This window comes from Onychostruthus taczanowskii, unplaced genomic scaffold, assembly GCF_017590055.1.
Source record: "Onychostruthus taczanowskii isolate IOZ18803 unplaced genomic scaffold, ASM1759005v1 scaffold6, whole genome shotgun sequence".
Taxonomy (NCBI): Eukaryota; Metazoa; Chordata; class Aves; order Passeriformes; family Passeridae; genus Onychostruthus; species Onychostruthus taczanowskii.
The window spans coordinates 12,542,847-12,567,120 of NW_024503679.1; the positions used below are offsets into that span (position 1 = coordinate 12,542,847).

The 24,274-nt window shown below is 45.4% G+C and overlaps 1 protein-coding gene across 1 annotated transcript in view; it reads left to right on the top strand.

The window, feature by feature from the left end:
- SLCO3A1 (solute carrier organic anion transporter family member 3A1) overlaps positions 1-22,190 on the top strand; it is a 137,816-nt gene extending 115,626 nt beyond the window's left edge. Inside the window, exons 6-10 of the mRNA XM_041418570.1 lie at positions 184-382; positions 1,253-1,391; positions 5,694-5,869; positions 8,757-8,821; positions 13,192-22,190. Coding sequence (XP_041274504.1) covers positions 184-382; positions 1,253-1,391; positions 5,694-5,869; positions 8,757-8,821; positions 13,192-13,571 — 959 coding nt within the window. The 3' untranslated portion in view covers positions 13,572-22,190. The remainder of the gene's footprint in view (positions 1-183; positions 383-1,252; positions 1,392-5,693; positions 5,870-8,756; positions 8,822-13,191) is intronic.
- Positions 22,191-24,274: the final 2,084 nt, after the last annotated feature.

Genomic DNA, 24,274 nt, shown 5'->3' on the forward strand with positions numbered 1-24,274 from the left:
GCAAGGCAGCATGCATGTTTGCATCTGTTCCTTTTTTGGGCAACCCCAGCTTGTTGCTCCTCCAGCAGTTGGGCATTGCAAGGTTTCCTGATGCCAGTGCACAGCTCTGGCTGCTGGAGAGTTCAGCCCTGTCACAGTGTCATTCAGTGGCCCTTGCTAACTGCTTTTTCCATCCTTTTGCAGGGATGACAGCAATCCCGTGTGCATGTCTGGGCATATTCCTGGGGGGCCTCTTGGTGAAGAAGCTGAGCCTGTCTGCTCTGGGAGCCATCAGGATGGCCATGCTGGTGAACCTGGTGTCCACAGCTTGCTACGTGTCCTTCCTGTTCCTGGGCTGTGACACAGGACCTGTGGCAGGGGTTACTGTTCCCTATGGAAACAAGTGAGTCCACAGAGAGTTTCAGGGAGCTTTACCAACATAAATCCATGTTAGTGTCCTCGACAGGCAGTGCTGGCCTTCAGACAACCATAGCACAAGCACAGTGAAGGCAGTGTTTTATGGTCTCTTAGTCTGGCATGTTTCCATGCCACTCACCACTGAGAGACCTGAGTACCTGCAGACGATAACAGAGTTTCACTAAAATCTGAAATTCAGTCAAACTGAATCAAAAGGTGCCAGACCTGAGTCTGTACCCACAGGCACCTCTGTAGCATTGGGTCTGGCAGTAAGGAACATGCACTGCTCTGTACATTGATTTAAGTGCCTGAGGGGAATCTGTAGAACCAGGTATTAGATGCCTAGAAATACAGATATGGTGAAGAGAGAGTGTTTTTGGCAGCAGGCTCATTTCAATGTGACAAGTGAGGCCCACATAACCCTATTTTGTCCTGCACTTGCAGGACTTGGAGAGAGTTATCTGGCATTTTCTTCCTGAGTGCTCCAGTATGCAGTGGCAGCTCTTTAGATGACAACATCAGCCTGTCAGCTCCTTACAGTATTGCAGAAAAAACATAGAGCAATCTCCACAGCATCTCTTTGTGTTTCCTTGAACCTTCTTGTTGAGGTAACAGGGCAGCCCAAGCCTTGCATTAGATTCTCTTTTGCAGGGAGGTAGTGACCATGGCATTTCAGTCTCCAAGGAGAGGCTGCAGCCTGGATTTCTTAGAGCTGGAACCCAGCTTGCCTGCCCACTGCTTTTTTTAATGTGCTTGCCTTAACTATCCCCCTCAAAGGCATCTTTGTGAGGCAACAGCTGGGAAAGCTGGCTGATACCACACTGTCCATTAATTTCTTTCTCTCTTTGTCTTACAGCTCAACTCCAACCTCATCTCTGGACCCATATTCCCCGTGCAATAACAACTGTGAATGCCAAACTGATTCCTTCACTCCAGTGTGTGGGGCAGACGGGGTCACATACTTATCTGCCTGCTTTGCTGGCTGCAGCAGCACGGTGAGTGGCCTTTCCTGGGGACCTGTCACCTGTAGGAAAGGTTCTGGGAGCTCAAGTGAGTGAAGTTCCTGCGTGTCTGGTGGGGTAGCTCACCTACAGCCAGTGGCTGCACCCCCAAAAGCTGACCTCACAGCTCTGGTGGGCCTGAGCCCCTGTTGTTTTTCACTCTGTTCCATAAATGCCCGCTCTCAGCAGCAGCAGCCACCAGGGTCACCCACGGAGCAGGGGTCTCACAGCCTCCTGCCCTGGTCTTCCTCCTCAGCAGAGAAGCAAGGAACATGATGGGAGATCACAGGTTTCCAGTGGCAAAACACGTCCTCTGCAAGAGATCCCTAGCCCTAAAAGGAGAGTTGAGGAACCAGCTTCTCTTTTATCCTCATCTCCCCTCTTCTCCACCTGCCCATGTTTGCCCTGCCCAACCCTTTTAGTCTTTTTCTTCTTCCTCTTTCCCTGAATCTGGTTCCTAGACAGTTGCTAGCAGTTCGTGGTTTTATTCACCCTTGTTTAAGCTTTCCTTTAACTCCCCTTGCTTATTTCTCTTTCCTTGCTTTGCTCTGAGGCAGCAGCAAGAGCAGTTGTCAGGGGAGCAGAGTTTTCATCCAAAGACATTCTGCATTTTTCAGTTCTAAGAATTTTTTCCCTTAGAAAACTCATAAAGACCAAACTATCTCTATATAAAGTATATGTGGAGAATTTTTAACAATATCTTAAAAGCCAGCTTTTTCATTTTTTGCTGCTGAAATGTTAATGTCTTCTGGGTTATACTAAAAATGAGTGCTTGCTGCTCCTGTGGGTAGGGACTGGTGGGATTCCCGAATCCTTGCTTGCTGCCTGGGGCTGTGGAGTCTGTGGGAGGTCAGCCTGGTCACAGGCACTGTTTGTGCCTACACATCAGTGCTCACCACATGCAATTGTCCCTCCATGGCTTCATCCTTCCTCTCTGAGGAGATACCAAACCTCCCTTCCTGCCCCAGAGACAAAGCACAACGTGAGTGCTGCTGAGCAGAGACTTGCAGTTGGCAGTGCAGCCTCCCCACCCAGATCACCTGTGAGCTTGTCCTGCTTAAATCTTGTCTCCTCCACTCCCTCTCCAGCCTCAGAGATGCAGGCATCCCTTTGAAACACCACAGTTTGAGCTTTCAGCAGCCCTACAAGGATCTCTACATCAGTGTGTGACACATGAAAGTGTTACCTCCCTGCCCTCTTCTTCCTCCTCCTCCCAATAAGTCAACACCTGAGATGGCAGCAGGATGATTTTAAGAAGAAACCAGCTGGTTCAGGCACACAGAGTTGTGTCTCACCAGTTCACCAAGCCTTCAGCAGGTGTGCAGCTGGTGGTGGTGTGTGGCTGGAGCGTGGGAGAGATCTCCTCGCTGTGCAAAGCTCTGACTCCTCTGGAAGGAGCATGGTAATGAAAACTCAGCTCTGCCCCTTCAGTCTGCAGCTGCCTGACCTTGTGCTCTGCAAGAGCAAACCTCTCAGCAAAAAACTCACTCTCCCTCATGTTCTCTCTTACTCACTCCTTCTTATTTTGCCTTTTTTGCTGTCATCCTTGGGGTTCTTCTCATCTCTTTGTTTTGTGGGGGTTTTTTGCAGTAACATTTTGAACACAAATTGGTGAAGCAATAGCATCTGCTGGGAAGGGCATTATCAAGAATTATGGACCAGTTTGGCCATGCAATGGCCTTGAGGCAAAGCCAAATTGCCAAACCAAGTTTTAAACCCATAATCCAGGTAATGACCTGTCTGGAGGGTCTTGTGAATGTTATGTGCTTGTGATGAGGCAAGGGTTGCTTTTTACTGGGACATAAAATTCTCTGAATGCTTTATTTAACTTTACTACATTTTACGTTTCTGACTGCTTCTCTTCACTTTTCCTCTGTGAACAATTTCTAAAAGCAATGTGTAGCTCAGTTATTTTTTTCTTTTTCATTCCTTCTCTCTTACGGTGCTGATTCTAGAGGTGCACTTGTCCAAAAAGCCATAGGCATATCAGTGCTGGTAGGCAGAGCTCTGGCACCCCCTAGAATTTTTCTTTCAAGCCATTCCTGGGAGTGACCCTTGCATACCACGTGTTGGACTGTGGATCTTGTTTGTTTGATGCCATTGACTCCCAGCATTTTGGCTGGAGACACATGAATTCCAGCCTGGAGTTACTGTGCTGGCACCTCACAGCTTTGCATTGAAATACCAGCCTGTCCCTTCCCTGTCAGAGCCAGAGCTTAAAAAATGAGTAATTAAAAACATGGGTAATTTGCATGGATAATCACACCAAAGTCAGGATGCTGTTAAAGGTGTAAACTCTGTGTAGCCTCAGAGGCACACATAAATCTGGGTGTGCAGGTTGCTGGGCAGCAGAAGGTTCTGATAACAAGTGGTTGAATGCAGTGGGGTTGCAGACAAGGGGATCTACAGAAGTTTGGCACAGGTAGCAAAAAATTTCCTCTCCACAGGACAAAGTTATAACTCCATCTTTGATGTTGCCTTGTTTGATGTCTGTGAGTTGCATACTGTGTCAGTAATAAAAGATCAAAGATCTCCCAGGTAAGGATGAGGTGCGGTGCTAAGCAAGCTGAGGTAGTTGGTACAAACCACTCACACTGCTTCGGGCCAGCACCTTGAAGTAAAGTGGTCAGAAAAGCAGATTGAGGGACAAATTTTCAGGCAGTGAAGGTAAGATCTGCCTTGTGCTTTGCAAAAAAAATCCCACCAGTGGGAGGACAGTCTGCCCCACCACTGCCTGAAACATGTACTTTCTATCCATTGATGAGAGCCCATGGGAAATAAACACCCAATTTTGTGTGTTTGCTGTGATGGGAATTTTGTCCAAGGGTTATTCAGTGCAGGTATATACTTTTCCAGACTTACATGGGTTTTCATCCACAGGGCCTTGTCCAGGCTGCTGGGGAGCAATGCACTGCATTAAGAGCCAGGAGCTACAAATTCCTGTTGTCTGTGCAAACACCACCTCAGTAGTGCTAATTGTCACCATTCTGGAGCCTTCAGGTGTCAGCTTCTAACTCACAGCACAGGAATTTGTTATTTTAATTACTGCTTGCCAGCAGAAAGGCACCTGCATGTCAGCTCCAGCTCTCCTAGAGTTCTGCACCACAGTCTCTCTTGTCCTCTGTGCACTTAATTGGAAAAAAATGATTTGGCTCCTGTGCAGAGGAAGGAGATTGGTGTCAGAAAGGTTGGAGTGGTATCCCTGCTGATCCTTATCTTCGGAGGCAGTGAACCAGAAAGTGTGCTTTTGTATGGTCCTAAGGGGATCCCTTAGGCAGAAAAGCAAAGGAATTTCTGCTTGCACATGGTAGAGGAGAAGGGGAGGAGATTGAGCTGCTTTTCAGTATGTTATATTTTATGACGTTACTCCTCATACAAACATGTGACCTGCAAACCCAGCGGGCTTGTGAAGACAAGCCATGAATCATTAATGGCTGTTTCTTTCTGTATTCGTTAAGGGATTTCTTGGTAGTATTGTGTGCCTTAATTGCACTGACATCCCCCACTCAGAAATTCAGGAGGGCGAATTGGAAAATAAGGGGGAAAAAATCCTTAAATCTGTGACTGGCAAACAAAGCTTCTTTTCACATCCTGCACTTGCTGGAGAGATCAAAGCAAAATGCAGTCATTCCACCCTCCTTCTGATCACATATTGATAAAGTTTATCTTGCTTGACTTGAGCTTTTAGCTCAACACAAATCCCTCTGAACCAGATGTAATTTATTAGCCCTGGAGTGCACTGAAGTCCAGCAGCATCTGTGCTGCCAGGCTGTGGTGGTTCAGCTCTGGGTGAGCTGCAGCACCCATCGTGGGTGGCTCCTGCCCAGGGTTTGAGGTGCTGGAAGCACCAAACCTGCAGCCAAGAGCAGGGCTGCACATTTACCTGCATTTAATGTACTTCAGTTTAATTGCAACAGCCGAGAGGATGGAGGTAAATAAGAAAGTAATTAGAGCCATAATGGGGGGAATCTTCCTTGTCACAGAGACACAGATTGTTTCTTTATTCTCCTCCAAAGAGGTAGAACTCAGTAATAATTTTGTCGCCGTGACATTTATGGGAGAGACTTGAAAGGAGCAGAAGAAAAGAACAAGCCAAGGGACAGCTTTCCCTTGCTGGCAGCATGTGTCAGCTCTGACGCTCCTGAAATTCTTCCCAAACCCCCCTCCAACAAGCACTTAGGAGTTATTTAATTGACCATTAGAGGATTAGGCATTGCTGCTGACAAGCCCTGTTGCAGAGGGCAGCGGTGGGGATCAGAGCTCTCCCTTCTCCTGACTCCTTGTGCTCCTCTGCAGAACCTCAGTGGCTGTTCGTGCCTCACCTCGGTCCCTCCCGAAAACGCCACCGTTGTTCCTGGCAAATGCCCCAGCCCTGGGTGCGAAGAGGCCTTCCTGACATTCCTGTGTGTGATGTGTGTCTGCAGCATGATCGGGGCCATGGCGCAGACACCGTCCGTCATCATCCTCATCAGGTGGGGCTTCTGTCACCATCCTCCTCAGGTGGGGCTTTGGTCACTGTCCTCATCAGGTGGGGCTTTGGTCACTGTTGTTATCAGCTGGGGCTTTGGTCACTGTCCTCCTCAGGTGGGGCTTTGGTCACCATCCTCCTCAGCTGGGGCTTTGGTCACCGTCCTCCTCAGGTGGGGCTTTGGTCACCGTCCTCATCAGGTGGGGCTTTGGTCACTGTTGTTATCAGGTGGGGCTTTGGTCACTGTTGTCATCAGGTGGGGCTTCTGTCACTGTCCTCAGCAGGTAGAGCTTCTGTCACTCCCCTCATTAGGTGGGCGATCAGTCATCATTCTCACCAAGCAGGACCACCAGTCACCATCCTCATCAGGTGGGGCTGCTCTTGGCATGGGATCAGAGCTGGAGGGACCCTAGGGCACTGGGGGGAGCTGAGGGTCCCACACAGCTCCTGGCCTCTGCCTTTTACACTGAACTCATTGTCCCCAGACCCATGACTTGGAACTGAACCTCCATTCAAGCCATTTTCTCTCTAAACCACTTTTTTTCACTTGTTAGTGCCTGGTTTAGCCAGGCATGGCCCCAGTTCAGGGCCTGCAGTATGGAGCTGCTGGAGAGAAAACAAGAGCTGCTCGAGCTCTCCTTTGGTGGAGGCAGTGAGGTGGAACTGGGCACCCAAACAGAGAAGAGTCCTGCCGGGATGTTGCACAGAATGGTGGCAGGGGTTGTTCTTCTGGGATTGACATGGAAATACAGATGTGCAGTTTCCAATCCAGGTAGTAAGGATGTTACAGCTGCACTGGGAGAGGGGCAGAATTGCCACCCCATGTTCTCAGCATGTAATGGCTTAGAGAGAGGCTTAGGCTCACCTTTAGAGATAGTCTGGAGACCACAGAAACCATGGAAAAATTTAAAGCTATCTTTGGTGAATACCTCCCTGACTAGAGTTTTAACTTCTCTCACCCTGGACCAAGTCCAAGAACATAAGGAACTTGGAAGTCTGAAGGACATGTCTGAGTTAAACCAATGTGAATAGGTGGGCAAAAGTAGCTTATTCAAATAACTGACCTTGTGTTATTTCCAGACATATGGAACACTTCACCTTATGATATACATATATATCTAAGCCCACATTTATCCAAAATTACTTAGCTGTCCAAGCTGTCACTTACTGAGACTAATAACCAGAGGCATAAATAGCAGATCCATTCTGCTGCCTGGAAAATTCCAATAAAATTCAATCAATAAGGTCTGTATTAGAAACACACTCTTGAGTGGATTTTGGACAGAACAGCTCTGTGAGTGCATGTCTCCCTGCAGGATACAAAATGAGATATTCCACCTACTGGTTCATTTCTCTCTTTGCATCTCTGGTAGCTAAAGGGAAATCAAATTTCCTCATGATAAATATTGTGACAAAAGCAATTTGAAGTTTGAAGAGTTCTTTGTTCAAGGAAGCTGCCAGCACCTTTAGGATACGGCATGGAGACATCTTAGTGTTGCCTTCAATGAGATAAGCCAGGAAGAAGAATACCAGGGAATAAGAAAAGCAAAGGGAAGATGAAACATACTCAGTTCAGAGCTGTAGGAAATAAACAATTCACACATCCAGATTGTAACTTCACCCAGAATCACTGATACCAAATGTACAATGGAGAGCTCTGAGCCGGATACTGCCCATGCTCTCTTGCATCTGCCATCTTCCATTGCTTAAAGAAAGTTGTGGCATATGAATGTGTCCTTGGTGTCCAGAGCAGTGGCAGGTGACACTGGCAGCTCCCGTGGTTACTTAAAAATTGACTCAGTGTCTACAAATTAAATGTCCTGTCTTAGCAAGTCATTTGGTCACTGCTGTAGTCAGTGAGAAAAGATGTCTCCAAGTGGCAATTTTTACCCCAGCCTAAGATATGGGGATTGATTCTGTATTTGGTCTTAAATATGGAAAAGTTGATGGAAGGACACCACCACCAGTTAAAAGCCCACTGTGAATATTCCATGTGATAATCTATTTTTTCATTAAAAAACTTCTAATGCTCTGTTTCCTTCATTTCTCACCCAGCTGTAGAATCCTATTTGAGCCAACCCATTAACCATTGGAACTTTTTTCCAAGGTCATATAATTCCTGGCATGAAGGCTTTATACATAAAGTGTGGGGGTCTGCCTGGAAACTGCTGAAATTCATCCCGAGGTCACAGGCTTTATACAGAAGTCATGGTGTGGCATTACATGGCCCATGAATGTGTGAGATGAGGGCAGGTGATCAGAAGGCTTAAAAGTTATCTTAAAAACTGGTTCTGTTTTATCAGTTTCAAGTGATGCCCCTCCAGTGTATTTATACAGAGAAGCACCCCTGCCATGAGTGTTTTTTAAAGCACCTTTGAAGGATAACTCTTAATGCAGTAGTGGTTGTGTTCATAGCAGAAGGCACTGCAAACACTGTCCTCCTAAGATAAAAAAAGTGGCATGCTGAAGTCACGTGCATGAAAACTAGTGTTGAGCACTTCCTCACTGAATCACCAGGCTGACTCCATTCCATTCCACCATTCTCCCTCCCTCTCTTGTTTCCAGTAGTCTGGGGAGTTTCAGAACCAAAGGTTTTCTCTCCCTTCAGTTCTCAACATCTGGAGCCTTGAAAACTTGATGGGGAGCTTATAAACATCCGATGTCAACATTAGCTGTTGTTATTAATGACTTGGCTAATTCTTGAACCTGTTGCCAATGCAATTACTTTTGGGGCTGTAGGCAGTTCAGGAGAAGGCAGAAGAAAAGCCCCATTAATGACTTTTTGAAGAGGTGCTGGTGGCATCCTGGCTGACAGCACAGACTGGCCACAGGGTGTGTTAATCAAAGCAGAACAACAGGAATTGATTTCTGTCTCTCCCTCCTCCCTGCAGAACCGTGAGCCCTGAACTCAAGTCTTACGCTCTGGGGGTGCTTTTCCTGCTGCTCCGGTTGCTAGGTAGGTACAAAAATTGTGTGTCCTTCTCTCCCAGCCTTTGTTCCCTCTTGGAACACTCAGTTTTTAACATGCAGAAGTTGATTTCTACTCCTTGCGGTGCTGTCGTTGTCGTGAGAGGGGTCTGACACACTGGGGTCCAGGCCCTCTCCATGAGGGATGTCACATCAAGGTTTCTGAAGGCACTTCTCCTGCCATTCGTGTTGTGCCAATGGAAGAAAATGCAGTGTTCCATGAGAAATGGCTGTTTCTCCCATGGTCCCACACAACCAGTTTCTCTTCTGTAGCTGTTAATAACGTGTCAGCAGAATTACTGCTGTACTGCATATTGCTGAAGTAGAGGGATATGGATTTTCACCCTCCTTTGAGGGACAGGACCTGTGCTACATGGTGAGTTTGCCCCTTCCTTTGGGTGTCTCAGAAATGAAACCAGGAAAATGACACAAGCTGAGTCCTTGTTTCCTCCTGTGGGTTAATATCCCATTAAAATGCTTATGGCTCTTCCTCTGGACCAGTATGTTCTCCTCATTAATGAATTAAAGGGAACATACCAAGCTGCTGCTAGTTTCTAGCTGGTTTTTTTTCCCTCTGGAAGAGATAGCTCCTATTTTAAAGCTCTTCTATTACAGTTCAGTAGTCTCAGTGGTTCAGGGCAAAATCCTCTGATCCATCATTGTGTGGGACCATCTCATGTCCAAGGTTTCTGCATGTTGTGGGAGTGGAACTTATTTTTTTAGCAGGGCACAGAGAGCACCTTCCCTGCATGGCTCCTTTGGTCTCAAAGGAATGAGCTGGAGACTAAAGTGCAATCTCTTAGGCTACAGCAAGACACTGGGAAGTACAGGATTGAAAATCCAGCAGTACCAGACATTGCTTTGAATAAGTGACCTCATTTTTTTTACTTATTTTTTTAACACCTTATTCCCCGTAAGCTGAACAGGAAATTGTGCTCCCAGACCAGTTTACAGTAAAGCCAATTAGATGTCCATTGGTTTTGGCTGTTACCCAGAGCTCAGATAACTCAAAGGGAAGTTTCTGACCCAGGCCAGCTCTGGTTCAAACCTTGCAAACACAGCATTTTCTTTAGCTGCTGGTGCTGCTCGTGGGTTTTGGCCTGACTTAGCTGTGACTGGCTGAATGTGGAGTCTCAGCAGACAAGTGTGCAAGGAGGATGGCTGTGGGCTGTTGTTTCCAAAGGAAAAATATTTAAGGGGAGGGATTTTCAGCTATTCTTTTTCCCTTTCAAAAGAGAGAAGCCTCCTGAGGTAGCAACATCCTGAATTCCTCTAAAATCAAGCTCAGACATGTATGCTTAAGTTGAACAGATTTCTTTTTCTCATTCCAGTAAAGAAGCCATAGTGAGAATTTAAATTCAAATCTTTATATGTTGCTCTGTCACTAAGGGATTCCCATGAAATAAGACAATACATCCTGAAGCATATCAGCAGTGTAGCTGGAACGCACAGAAAATGAAGAGAAAGATACTTTTCCATGTGAGCAAGGGTATCCAAATTGTGCCTCTATCAACCTGAGGTTTGAGAATAGCTTTACTGATTTATTTTAAAAGCTTTTCAGTTCACCTTTAAGCTTTGACTTAAGAAGACAGCGATAATAGCTGCTTCTTACACCAAAGGAGAGAATTAAATGCAAGAGGTATGAGACCCGAAGGTGCAATCCTAGCTAATAGATTTCAGTAAGACAGAAGCACCTTTTTTTATGCAGCCCTACAGTTTCTGCTGTGAAATACATATAGAGACAGAGAGCAGAAATTTCTGCAACACTTTGCAGTAAGAGGTAGAACATGATTGACTCTCTTTAATATTCACTGTAATAACATGAAACATGACTGAATTCTCCCGGTATCCTCCTGCATATATTACCTCATTTCACAGGAATTCTGCTGTGAGAGGGCAGCCTAACAGTGTCTTCATATAAAAGCATTACTGCAGTTTCCCAGAGAAGAGAGTAAAGCAGTGCCATTGGAGCCAAAGGTTCAGAATGGAATTGTCTGGAATGGCAAAGAATTCCAGACCTTTCAGATCCTGGATGCATCCTTTCTGGGTGGTGTTCACCATGCATCCTGGAAGAGCCTCTGCTTACCAGGGCACTTCCTTAGATATTTTTTTTTCTCCAAGCTCATGTTGTTTGCCTTTTATTCTAACATGACAAAACCCCAGAGTGTTTCACTCTCAGGAGGAGTTTCTGGTGTGCAGTGCAACTGCTCAGCTCCCTCGTCTCAGGGGTTCTGAGCACCAACTTGCTCCTGTGAGTCTCTCATCCTCTCCTCTGCTAAAAACAACATGAAATACTGGTTGCTAAAGCTTTTTGCACACGAATGCTTTCACATGGGAGTAGCTTTGGAGTTCAAGGAAAACGGGTCAAGTTTTCATCAAGACTTATGAGGAGCACTTTCCAGGCCAAATTGTCGAGGACACCAGGCTGAAGCCAGCGGGTTGGGATGGCAGCTCTCCCTGAAGTTCAGCCTGCACATCTCCAAAGCTCTGTGTAACATCTCTCAGCATGTTAACAAGTAGGGACTCACACCTCAAAATCACGATCCAAATGTGTTTTCTCTTATTACAGAAGGACTGTGGCTCCTCAGTCACTGCCAGATCTGGATATTGCCCCTGAGGTGCCATCCAGCAGCACTGGGCACACAAACTGCAGTCAGCAGCACAGCCTCTTGCTTCTCTGTGGCAGGAGTCCAGCTGAATTTTGAAAATCCAGGTTGAGTGTGTGGTTGTTCACAGGTTTCAACTAAAAAAGTGTCTTTTAACTTAGAAGCAGAACCAACCCAGCCTGGATTTTCCAGTCATTGAAATTATGAACAAAAAGCTGGTGCTGATATTTTTTCCCAGAACATAGATAGGTTTTTAGATGTGATGCCTGGAATGAGTATTTCTAACAAACAGATTGTCTTCCTTTTTTATCATCTGGTTTTATTTACTACATTTGTGCTATTAATGACTGGTTCAAATGAGTACCAAAAGCCCATATAACCTTTCTTATTTCCTGCATTTACCAACATATAAGGAAGATAAAACAAAATCTGCAGAGCTCCAGTCATCAAGAAAATAAAATAAAGAGATCTCAGTTACCACAGAGAACAGTGAAGACAACCAATTTATTTGTAGTCTTAGGATACATGTCATGAATGTCACTACTTTGCTCGTGACAAGCTGAAGGAAGGTATCTTTTTTAAGCCTGGAAATCCAGGTTAATGATGAAACTGGATCCAAGATTAAACACTTTCCTGTCTAAAAACTGCAGTCCTTGTGTCTGCTGTCACAGGTATTTATAGAGTCTCAGGCATCACAGCACCTACGGATGCATTGATACTGTCAGGGGGGTGTTGTGCCTGCCTGCTGTTGGATTTCAGCAGATGCAATTCTCTCCTTTGCTCACTGTCTTAACCCACAGCAATGGCTGTATCAATCAGGGCTTTTTTCAGGGTTTATCTGCTTCTAGCCTCTGCCCATAAATACAGCAGAAGGTAGAGGAATGGTTACATTATGTAGAATGTTCACATTTTCTTCCCAGTGCTGCACACTCTGGCTGGGAAGCGCAGAGCTGGAGCATGGATGTTCTAATCACTGTCAGGCTAATGGGAAATGGGGGGTTGCTGCAGTGTCCCTGCAGGATGAGGAAAAGTAGACAAGAAAAACATTTCTTTTATTAGTTAAATGAGATTGGAGTGATTACTTTGCTTGAAGATTGCAGCTCTTCTGCAAACTATGATTGAGAAACACTCATTGGTAGTTAGCTGCAGTGGCTGTGGGAGAATCCTGCTGTGATATTTCATTTAATGGCACTCTGAAATTTTCTCTTCTTTTCTGATGGCATCTTTGACATCTATTAGGGGCTATTGTTTCTTCTCCTTAGATCCAGAGAAAACCTTTTGCTATGTTTTGCTATCAGGGTACAGTCCAAAACTGGGTCTCAGTGCCGAGGCTGATTTTAGGTGCTGAACTGGAATGCTATGAGATCCTTCAGGGCAACACTCTAAAGTGCAGAATTGCCAGTTTCTAGAGAATGAGCTGCAAGGCTGTCCTCCTCCTCTTTCATTTACCCCTCCACTTAGTCTCATTAGGCAAACAAGAAGCTTAATAAAAGCCACTCAGACTTGAATAAGATTCTTGCTGCATGTTGATATCAGCAGGATATAACGTCGCTTCCACAGACGTTAAGTCCAAGCTAAAAGCTCATCCACAAACTTCATTCAGGTTGATTTAGAACTTCAAAAATTAGAATCACAGGCTGCAGCTGGGACTATTAGCCTTGATAAAATACCCTTTTTCTACTCACTGCAGTCACGTCCTCTCTGTTTATCACAGGGATCATAGAAGCATGATTTGTCTCTCTTATTTTGGCAGGTTTTATCCCACCTCCGCTGATCTTCGGGGCCGGGATTGACTCCACGTGTCTGTTCTGGAGCACATTCTGTGGAGAGCAAGGAGCCTGTGCACTGTATGACAACGTGGTCTACAGATACCTGTATGTCAGCATTGCTATCGCCCTCAAGTCCTTTGCATTCATCCTGTACACCACCACCTGGCAGTGCTTGAGGAAAAACTATAAAAGATACATCAAGAACCACGAAGGTGGTCTCAGCACTAGTGAGTTTTTTGCCTCTACTCTCACCCTAGACAATCTGGGGCGGGACTCTGTGCCCCAAAATCAACCACATAGGACAAAATTTATCTATAACCTTGAAGATCATGAGTGGTGTGAAAATATGGAGTCTGTTTTATAGTGACTGTGGAGGAGTGAACTATATTAATAATACAAGGGTCCTTTTTAATAAAAACAAGGAGAGAGCACGAATGAAAGAAGAAACAACTGCAAAACAGCAACGGCAACACAGGAAACTTTTGTCTTTTTCTCAAAGCCAGACCCAGCCAGGATTCTTGAGAAGAGAGTCTTTTGATGGGATCACTTGTGACATCCTGTGGGGTGATGGAGAAAGCAGGGAGCCCTTGTGGCTGGGCACCAGCCCCTTGTGACAGAACGAGCTTCCAAGGAGGGCACCCGCAGAGGTTCAGCAGAGAGTTTGGCACGAGGTGTAGCGAAAGCAAGGTGATAACAGCACGCTGGTAACAGCAATGGGTTCTTTCCCAGTTGAGATGGGGTGTGTGGAGCCCTGCAGGGCTGGCCAGGCTGGTGGTGCTCCAGCCTGCTGCGTCCGCGATGGCAAAGAGTGCTGGAGTCCTTCCACCAGTCACACTCTGTCACCAGCCACCAGTCCACGATGAGTTCCTTGAAAGCTGCTGGAAACCTTCCCTGATGCTGTCAGGGGTATCCAAGTCCTTCCAGGCCAGGCTTATTCGCAGATTGCAGCTCTGTGGCTGTCTGTGAATAACCGTGCTCAGATCTCAAACCCAGTAGAGTTCAAGACATTTGCTCACACTTGCCAAACGTGCTGTCATTTTTAAAGGGGGATGAGTTCCAAATACTTATCTGTGTAGTCCTCTAATAAGATGTTTTTTGAAATTATTTTCGAGTATATGTTAACCCTTAAATCGCTGACACTTTTCCATGAGGAGGATTTATTTATGCTAGTTTGGGCAAGGATCCTGTTTAATTCACCCAAACTTAATGTGACTCAAGGGGTTTGTTTAATCCTCTGCATTTTTTATCCATACGCCTTCATTCTAATATGCTACCAAGCCAATGAAGACACATAATATGTTTTTAAAAAGGAGAATGAATGCACTGTGTCTCTATAAAAACAATTGTCTGTTGGAGAATTATAGATAATATGATGATTTACATAATATAGTTTTTTTCATATTCTATGTGACTCAGTGAATACATATATATGTGGAGAGGCTGTTGATGTTCTCTCCAGTTTTTAAAGATAGATATATATATATATATATAATTTGCAATCTAGAAATGGTGTGGTGGATGTTTTCTTTAAAGTGTGTGTGTGTGTGTGTGTGTGTGTGTGCAAGATGAGAGGAACACTGACCTTAATCCTTCAGCCCTCACAATTGGTGTTTTATTTTTCACCTGAGAAATTCCACTGACTTTCAGTGGAAGACATGTGAGGAAGATGGAATAATCTCTCCTGGATGCCACATTTTGTTTGTCCATGTGGGAATAGTGTCCCTCTGGAAGGCTGGGTTATGGGAGCAGAGGCTGGCCAGCATTGAGCAACTCAAACTTCCCTTCAGCTCCCCGCAAAGCATCCATGCAGGAGCAGATTTGGCTTGGCTCCTGCAGTGCAGTTTTACCTAAACCTGCAAAAACCATAGGGAAACTTTCATCTGATTACAAGAAACGTGGGGGTCAGGCTTATTTTGTATGCACATTTTTGTTTTCCAAAACATTCCTGCTGGGAAGCAATGCAAATTGGTTAAAATTTCGTGATTTTTTTTTTTCCCCAGGAACCAGACTTGTTTCCGATGGACTAAATGTCAGAAGGGCTTTAAGGGTTAGCATCATAATTCAAAGTTCCTTTTTTGTGTGAATTTCGAAGCTGTTGTGAACTTCAGGATGTTTAGAGGAGTAACCTGGCATGTTGAGTCAAATGCTGGATGTCACTTCCATGCAGGTGGCAGAGGGGCTGGTCTTCCCCAAGCCCTTGTCCCTTGCTGCAGTGGACACCCCAGAGCTGGCACAATTACTTGTTGGGTTGATAACTTGTCACTCAACGTTCAGCACATTTTTAGCAGACTTTGCTCTTATCCAGGCTTTGCAACATGGGTGTGGAGCATCAAACTGCTCCCACTTGATTGAATTTATATGTGTGCTTGCAGCTAATGCACAGAATTACATGTTCAGCAACAATAAGGGCAGGAAAAAAGGGTGTATCAAATAAACTCCATTGTGCCAAATACTCAACAAATATTGTAATTGCAGATATTTAATTTTTGGGTTTCAGCCATGTTAAGAATCGCTCAATTGATGAAGGAGTTTAAGGAAAAAAAATATATTAAGCTATGCAGTGCCATTGTTATGTTGGGTGGTAAATGATGCTTTTTAGACCATTATATTGGTTTAGCATATCCTGCCTGCTAAAATAGAGATACTGCATCCATAAAACAATGAATTCCAAAAAGGCACAGGGTGCATAACTGTCTCATAAAATATATATAATTGTCAAGTATAAGCCTTTGAAATCATTCTGTACAGTTCTCTTCATTCTGCAGATTTATTACTTAGACTGCTGTCTTTCCAAATGTTAGCTCATAATTTTATACTATACACACATTTTCAGACTCAAACACAAATGTCACACAATAGAACCTTTCTAAAAGCCTGATTGCTTGAAATTTCATAACCCCTTTCACAATTTCATGATTTTCCCCTCTGAAAGTCCAAGGTGAAGGAGAATAGCATGCTGATTGATATGATGTAAAACAAACTCCCAGTGCTCATGAGCTGTGGTTTGTTGCTACAGTCAAAAGTCTCCCTTGACCGGAGTTATAGAAACGGGATTCCAGGGCACATAACATTTTCATTTGTGTTTTTCTTTACTTTTTTCATTTGATCTCTTCTCTTAGTGTGTGTGGGAGATGCAGTTGAATGGGGTTACTTATGTTATTTCTAAGCTGTAACTTGAAATTCCTGCATGATTGTTATTTTATTTCTTTTGATAATGGAACTCTTGAAAATCTTTTCCCCCATCCCACTCTTTTCTTTTTTTTCCCCCTAGGGTTAGGTCTGATGCCTGCATCGTGAAGGGCTTTGCTGTCAGTGCTTTGGTACAGATTTAAGAACAGAGCTTTAGTTGAAAGAAAACACACAGACCAAACCCTTCACATCCACACCAGCAGGCATTTTGGTTTCTTTCTGATTTCAGAACCACAAGCCATTTTTGCCTGCAACCCAGTTTTTGTTACAGAATAACAAAGGAAGAGTGTCAGACATCCTCCCTCTTCCCAAACTGCATTATGGGCCTCCCCTGTCAGCACTTCACCTCCATCCTGCAGCTGCCTTAACCACGCAGGAAACTTAAAAAACAAGGATGGAGTTAGAAAAACACCCATTCCCAGGAACAGAAACAGGGGCATGCTCTGAGCTGTGTGTTCCAGATCCAGTGGTGGAAATTGTTTCTTCATATTCAAGGGCATTGAAATTCAGGGGTTTGTTGAGGCCTCAGTCTCAGCAGAAATGTTCTTTTGGCGTTTCCAAGCGCTGTGTTCCCCATGTGGCTGTCTGCTAAGGAATGGGGTGTTTGGAAAAACAAACTACTTGAGATTCTGCAGTCTCTCTGGGATTGACCAGTTGCCTTGCATGGCTTCAGGTTGGGGTTTCCTTTCCCTTGCTCAGATCCCACTTTGGAATAGCCCCAGTGGAATCAAAAGGGGGCCCCAATCTAAAATTGGTGCAGATGACACTAGAATCCTTTTCTTTGCATCCTTGTTAACAAGGTGATGCATTTCCAGAACCTTCTTTTAATACAGACAGAAATCATCCATTTTTCTGACTTTACCCAGTACATCTTGGATGTAGAGTGGGACTGAAAAGTCCATCACTTGAATTATCACTTGAATTATCACAAACCTTCCATTCTTGGCAATTCAGCTCAGTAACAGGGACCTGCCTCTGCCATTTCCCTCTGAGATGCACTAAACTCCTCGGTGCTGCTGCTGTTCATCGTGGTTGGGTCTCACCTTGCTCAGAAGGTGAGAAGGGAAAGATGCAGAGAGGAATTAGCTTCCATTATCTGACTTAGCTACACTTCAAAATGCTTCCAAATTGAACTGATGGTCTGCAGACATTTGGAAAGTGATTGGAGTATTTCCAAATGGCTGAGATGCATTTACATCTTTTGCCTTGCAAAAAAAAAAAAAAAATTAAGGGAATGAATGTGATTTGAACCCCCTCCTATCCCCATCAGAGTTTTGTGTTCATCACATTGCAGCGGAAGCACTGTGCTTAAGGTTCACCTTTGTGTCTCAGTCAAACTCACATTTTTTCTCAGTAAATGAGGTACTGGGACACAGAAAGGCAACTCCATTTCAAAACCAGCAGTTTCACTCCACAGCCAACCCACAACAGCCTGAAGCCTACCAGCACTGTGAAGCTTTAGCCCCCAAGCCAGCCACAGCTGTTGCTGCCATATGAGAGTTTGTCACAGCTGGGTGTGTCTGGCTTAGTATTTTCTTCAGAGTCTGGCATTCTTGGTGTGATGTTTGCTTTATTCTTGGCAGGTGATGTGGGGAATTGTCAGTATAAAAGACACATGCAAATGCTTCACTGGACTGATGTGATAACAGCTTTGGTTTTTTATTCACAAGGCTTTCCAGACTTACTCCTGCTCTGCCTTTAAATGCAGCTGGGCTCATCTATCCTCCTAATTTCATGTGAACTGTGTTTGCAGACAGCAGCAGGTTTGTTGTTGTTCTCTCTGTAGATCTGATTAATATGTGCAAAGCTCACAAGCTTCCTGTGCACAGGGCAGAGCACCCCTGATTACAAGCAATAATGCTGACCTGCTCTCGTTTGCAACAGGGCTTCTGGCTTTTCTTACTAAATCTGGGTTCACCTCTCCCAGCATCCCACACTGCTGCTGTTCCTCACCTGTTTTGTTGGCAGCCAAGACAGAATTGGTGGGAATATAGGCAGCAGTTTATTGAGATGGGAACCTTTGGTGTGAGCCAGGTTCAGCCTTGCTTATCTGGTGGTTGAGACTGAACCAAAGAGGAAAGGACATTGTAACTGAGCCACTCTGAAAGGATTATCCACCCTTCTGTGCTCCTGGATAGCCCTTCCTCCACCAGACCCATGGTTTGGGTCCAAACTGGCCATCAGCTTCCTTTCTCTAGCCACAGTTCTTCCTTCCCCCAATGGCAAAGCACAGCTTGGCTCTGCCAAGCCAATACAAGCTATCCAGAGTTACTGAGAGGCATTTAAATTTGCCTGGGAGCCAGCAGGTCTCAGTTTTACATATGTTCAAAATGTTATAGTTTGTTCTGCTTATATCCCCTAAATCTATAACTTCTAGGCTGCAAATGATGTTCTCTATCATTCCATTGACATTTCTAGCCAATCTGAGTCTTAATACAATTGCTTTGCTGAAAAATGGCCTTTCAGCAGTTCTTAGACATGAGGTACTTCTTTATTAACTAGTGATGCCAAGTAAAATTTGTGGCCACTGTCTGCTCCCTGAGTTCAGGGGAGCAGAAGGAGGCTGTGCCTGCCCAGCAGCAATACTGGTGTTTCCTGGGGCAGAGTGTGAACATGGGCTGCTTTTCTTTCAGCTTCAGTCTTGCCTTGGCTGCTTAGCTCTGAGCATCTCTTGGTCCCAAAAGGAATTCAGGGAATTCAGGAGAAGCTGATTGGACAGAGCAATCCATGTAGATGGCTGCCAGAGTAGGGCTTCAGGATGTTTGTAGTGTTTATGTTGCTTTGCTTGTCAAAGCTTTGCTTCAGTCTCTATTTGTTTGATGAATGGAGTGACCCCAGGGATGGGGTCTGTGGGATGGGATGAGTTTGTGATGTTTCCCCCTTTTATTCAGATTAAGCAAGGTGTCCAACCCTAAGAAGGAAAAGCTTTGTCATACCCTGAACAGTTTGTAGTGCTGGACTGGTTCTGCACAAAGTTGGTATCCGCATATGGCAAGAAGCAATAAGAAACTTGTCAGCTACAACTCGGCAAATAATTTATAGCAACTTCACACATAAATTTTCTCTTTTATTTCTTCCTTGCAAATCGCTGAGAAAACCAAGAAAATGCCTCCAGTGTATTTGCAAGGTCATTTCTGCATATCATCTGTGGTCTGGAGAAGTTGGAAAAGCTTTCTTGTAATTCATACACAGGGATTTGTTCTGGATGGATATAATACTCACAGGGGTTATTTCTGCTCCCTGAGTTCCCTAAGCTGGAATTTTCTCATCAGTAAAAATATTTAGTTCAAAAGCATGTGATCAGGAATTGAGTGAGAGGATCCTTGCCCAGTGTCTGTGGACACGCTGTGCTCCAGGACAGCCAAAGCGCTGGCTTCCAACTCACACTCCACTGCCCAGGAATATTCTCTCACAGATGCTTGAAATTCTCAGCCTCTCCCAGTATTCCTACTGGTTAAAGGACTCATTTGAGTAATTGCTGAGAGCAAACACCAGAAGGGTATGAACCCAGACAAAAGTGAATTGGTATTGAGGTGAAGCAGGTGGTGTAAATTTTATTTGCGATGTTTGCACAGCTCTTGGATCAGAAGCAGAAACCTCTGGGGCATCAAGAGAGTTGCATATGGCCTAACATATCTTAGTTCTTCCCAAATGAATTGCCCATGGGTGGGGCAGCAAAAGGCATCTTTCTCTGCCACGGATATCTCAGCCCCCAAAACCCGTTTTCTCTTGCAGTATGGCATCGCACAAACAGCAGTGCATTTACCCCTCAGTGCAAACAGTGCTGTGTTTTTGGTGCCTCACAACTCTAACTGTGAACTTGAAAGGAAGAAATGACCCCTGCTCTTCACCCGTGACACTTCCTGCCCGATCCGAGGAGGAGGAGGAGGAGGATCCCTCTTGGAGACTCACAGCCGTTCTCCTAAACTCCTACTGCAGCAGGACCAAATGGTGCTCTGTGATCACCATGGGTGGCCTATTCCCTGTGCTAGGGGTCTGTAGCTCAGCTGCAGCCCCACGTTGCCTTCACGGTGTTTTGGTGCAAAGCATGCTGAGGAGGCTGCACATGACTGCCCCTGGCAAGTGCTAAGGTCTGCCAGTGGTCTGTGACCACCAAAGGCTCCACGTCAGCACTTGAAAGCAGCTTCCCTCACCTGATTTTGGGGAAGAGCCATCCCAGAGCAGGTTCAGGGGGAAACTGGAGCAGCACTGGGACCGCACAACAGGGAGCTCACGTCCATAGGGAGGAGGGGTGGGATGGAGCAGAGGAAGAGCTGTGACATTTTAAAACCCATAGTGCCTACCACTGCAAATGGAACGCTGTATTGTATTATACGTGACTACCATGTAAATAAAGTACAATAAATGTGGTGTTCGTTAGGATTTTGATACAAGTCAAATGCAGTCTGCAGAAGTGGTTTTTTCCCTGCTGTATGTACTTATATCACATTCCAGGCATGGGGACATTTGGAGTCGTGGGAGCTAACAATGCATAAATGTCATTAGATGGGGCATGTTTGCAGTAAGGCTATTCTGAAATTCCTTTTGCCCTGTGCAGGTGAGACACGAGCACCATGTGACATCAGAGGGGAGGGAGTGGGGGCAGTTTACACAGGCAGGAGGAGAGCAGCTCTTGATGTGGTTCCTGAGCAGAAGAGACTGCCCAGCCAGTCCTTGGCCATGCCTCATTCATGCTGGAGAAACAGCCAGCTTCCAGTGGCTGATCTCTCTTTCTTTGTTTCCCTGCTGCAGAGGTTGACCAGCAGCACATGCCCTGTCTGTGTAACCTGGCTATTCCCCACCCCTGACCGCCCTTAGTGCCAGCTACAGATGAGCAAGCTCAAGAGATTAAAATTCAAAGCATATTGGGAAAGAAGTTCTTGACCAGCTGGCTCCTCTATGTCCCTGACAGAGATTGAGGGGCTTGGGGTTTTGGCTAATAAGAATATTAGGAACCTACTTTGTTCCTTAACTCACTCCCTTATCCATCATTCTCTTTCTCCATAGTGTAAATAAAGAAAATAATACATTTTCACTAGGCAGGCCTGCCATGCGCCCTCCAAATCCTGATGCATCTCTCGGCCGGGTTGTTGGTGGGAGTTTCTCTGGGCTCCAGAAGCTCAGGACTTCTCTGACAAGTGTTTGCAGCTGGGTGCAATCTTCCATCAGTGCATGGAGGGAGCTTCCATGCTGATTGTGTTGTTGGAGAGCGAGATCACCCCATGCAGTTTGTCACACCTGTGCTTGAAACTCACCTGCAGAGCTCTGCAGGGTTCACAGCACTGGAGGAGAATTTACCTGCCTCTGTACCAGGCCAGTCCATGGTGTTTGTCCCTCTAACCATTGCTGTCCTTTACAGTCAGCTGGGCAGAGCAGCATCTGTGGGCTGTGGAGAAGGTCCTTCCTGCCCAGAACATCTCCACAAATAGTCTGTAGCACTGTTGGTCCTGGATGAGCCACGTGCCACTGCCCCTTCTTGGGCTGGCGGTCACACTTTTCCTGCTGTGCCCAAGGAAAAGGTCTCTGAACTGTGCTGGTATTTTGACTGCTGGTAATTTTTCAGAAGTTTAGCAGCACTTCCAAAATGAACCAAAACCTGGTTTGGAAAAGGAAATGTTTCACTGTACAATTGACTTAAAAAAAAAGAGAAGCCACATGCTCGATATATTTTGAGTACTGTGTTCTGTATTTTTGCAGCTTATATTTTCCAGATGAGCAGTTTAGAAATATGTGATGTGAAATTCATACTGTAAGTTTGCTGTAAATGATATTAAAAACACTATTTTCATTCTTGTCCTGTCTCACTGGATGATCTCTTTGGTTCTCTCAGGTTGGCTGGCTGGGCTGGTGCTCTGAGTGTTCCAGAAGGTTCCCAATCTCAGTAAAAGCAGGGTTGAGAGTTCAGGTTGGAGGTTTGCTAGAAATGACAGTGGGGTGAATGTGTTTTGTGCATGTGCAGTACCTTCAGAGGGGAGGTCCAGTGAAGCAGGGGTTGTGGCAGAAAAGCTAGGGCAGGTTTTGGGGAAGGGCAAAACGAAGTTTAATGAATGGAGAAAGGAAAGAGAGAACAAGGCATCCTAAATTCTTGCATAACAGAGGAACTTGAACACCTGGAAGACGCTAAAATGAGGAGGAGCTCAGAGGAAACATGCTTTGAGCAGGAAAATGCTGGATGTGTCAGTGGTGATGAATATGTCTCACACTCTTTGTGTCAGTTCAGCTGTGGAGGGGGAAAAAAAAGCTTTTAGCTGAAATAGCAACAGCTGAGTGAAGTGGCTGAGCCCTGCCATGCACCCTGAGCCCCTGCAGCTGCAGAAGCTTCTCCATCTCCATCAGTGGGACCAGGCCCAGAGGGTGGCACATTCCTGAGGATTCAGTGGCACACATTTCCCCTTGTTCCAGCTGCTGTACTGGTCAGAATCAAAGTAATCACTCCTTTGACCCTTTATTTTTAAATGCTTCAAATCTGGTGTATCAAAGTTTTCTCCTGAAGCTTCTACAAAATTATGCTAAATGAGGCAATTGCATTCCAACTGAGTTGAATATTCACTTATTCCTTGTTTGTTCCATTTTTTTTATCTTTCCCTGTTCCAATTCCCTCTTCTGAAAGGCAGTGAGCAAAATAAAGATTAAAAGTCAGAAAACAAACAAAAAAACCAATTTTTTTGCACAGGAGTTGAATCCAACCACTTTTGCTTTGAATTCACTTTCCAACAACAGGGGCTTTGGAGAATAGCTCAAGAGGAATGAGGGAGGAAGACTGGGGGAAAAAAATGTTTTGTTAAATGTTGACAGCGAAGAATCTTTTGATTTATTTCACTTCATTGCTTTGTCTCAGCCCAGCTCCTGGTAGTGTTGAGGTTTTTGCAGGCTCCCTCTGAAGGCATCATTCCTGCTTGCTCCTCTGGCCATTCCTGGCAGGTCCCCTGTCCCCCACAGTGGGTGGACACACCACACCCAGCATCCCAGAGCCAGCCTAGACCTTTCCTTTTTGCTGCTGCCTCTAACAGAGTCTGGTAATTGGGTATTTACCAAGCTGAATTCTGTTGTGGGTGCAGACTATTAACCTTTATGTCACCTAGAAGAGATTACACCTGGTAAAGTTAATGTTTTGAGACTGGGAGGTTAATGTGTCAGTGCTCAGCCCTCCCTTAATCAGCAGCAGGGCCCACGTGTGGCTGTGCTGTGAGCCCTGCTTTAATTAGAAAGGACTCACAGTTGGGTCACATCAACAGCATCAGGTTACCTGCCCCTTTCAGCCTTCTCTGATCCTTCTCCTCCTCGGTGTTCCAGGGCCTTGGGTAGGTTTTGATGTTCTAGTGCCCAGCCCAGGGAGGCTGGGATGCTGAACCCTTCCTAAGGCAGTCTGAGCTGGGCCTAAGGCAGAGCCTGGTGATGAGGTCTGGGGAGCTCCAGGTGGAGAAAGTTGTGGTGTTCCAGGCAGAAGGTCTCAGCTGTGCACCAGCTTTGCTCAGCTCCTGAAGCTTTAGATGATCTGTGTGCTCCTGAGCTGGCTGAGTGGCCTGGAGGGGTCAGAAGAAGCTATTTTGGTTTTGGTTTTGTGCTGTTCCCTGTGCTGGCAGCAGCCCAGGCTGTGTGTGTGACCGTAATGGAGCAATGGAGAAAGTTGGAAGGATAAAACATATCTTTAGAATTGTGACTCTACCACAAAGCTTCTTTGAAGAGCCTTTCTCAGGCAGCCAGAGAAGAGGGACAGATTCCATTTTCATGGCAGGGCAAAGTTAGGAGTTTATCTCCTTTCTGTTTTCCCGTCACTCCTGTGACAAATAGGTGTCCTTCCACACAAATGCCTTTGGCTCTGCAGGCAAATTGTAAAATGAAGCTGCTACATACAGCCAGTCAGAATAGTCCCTGTGA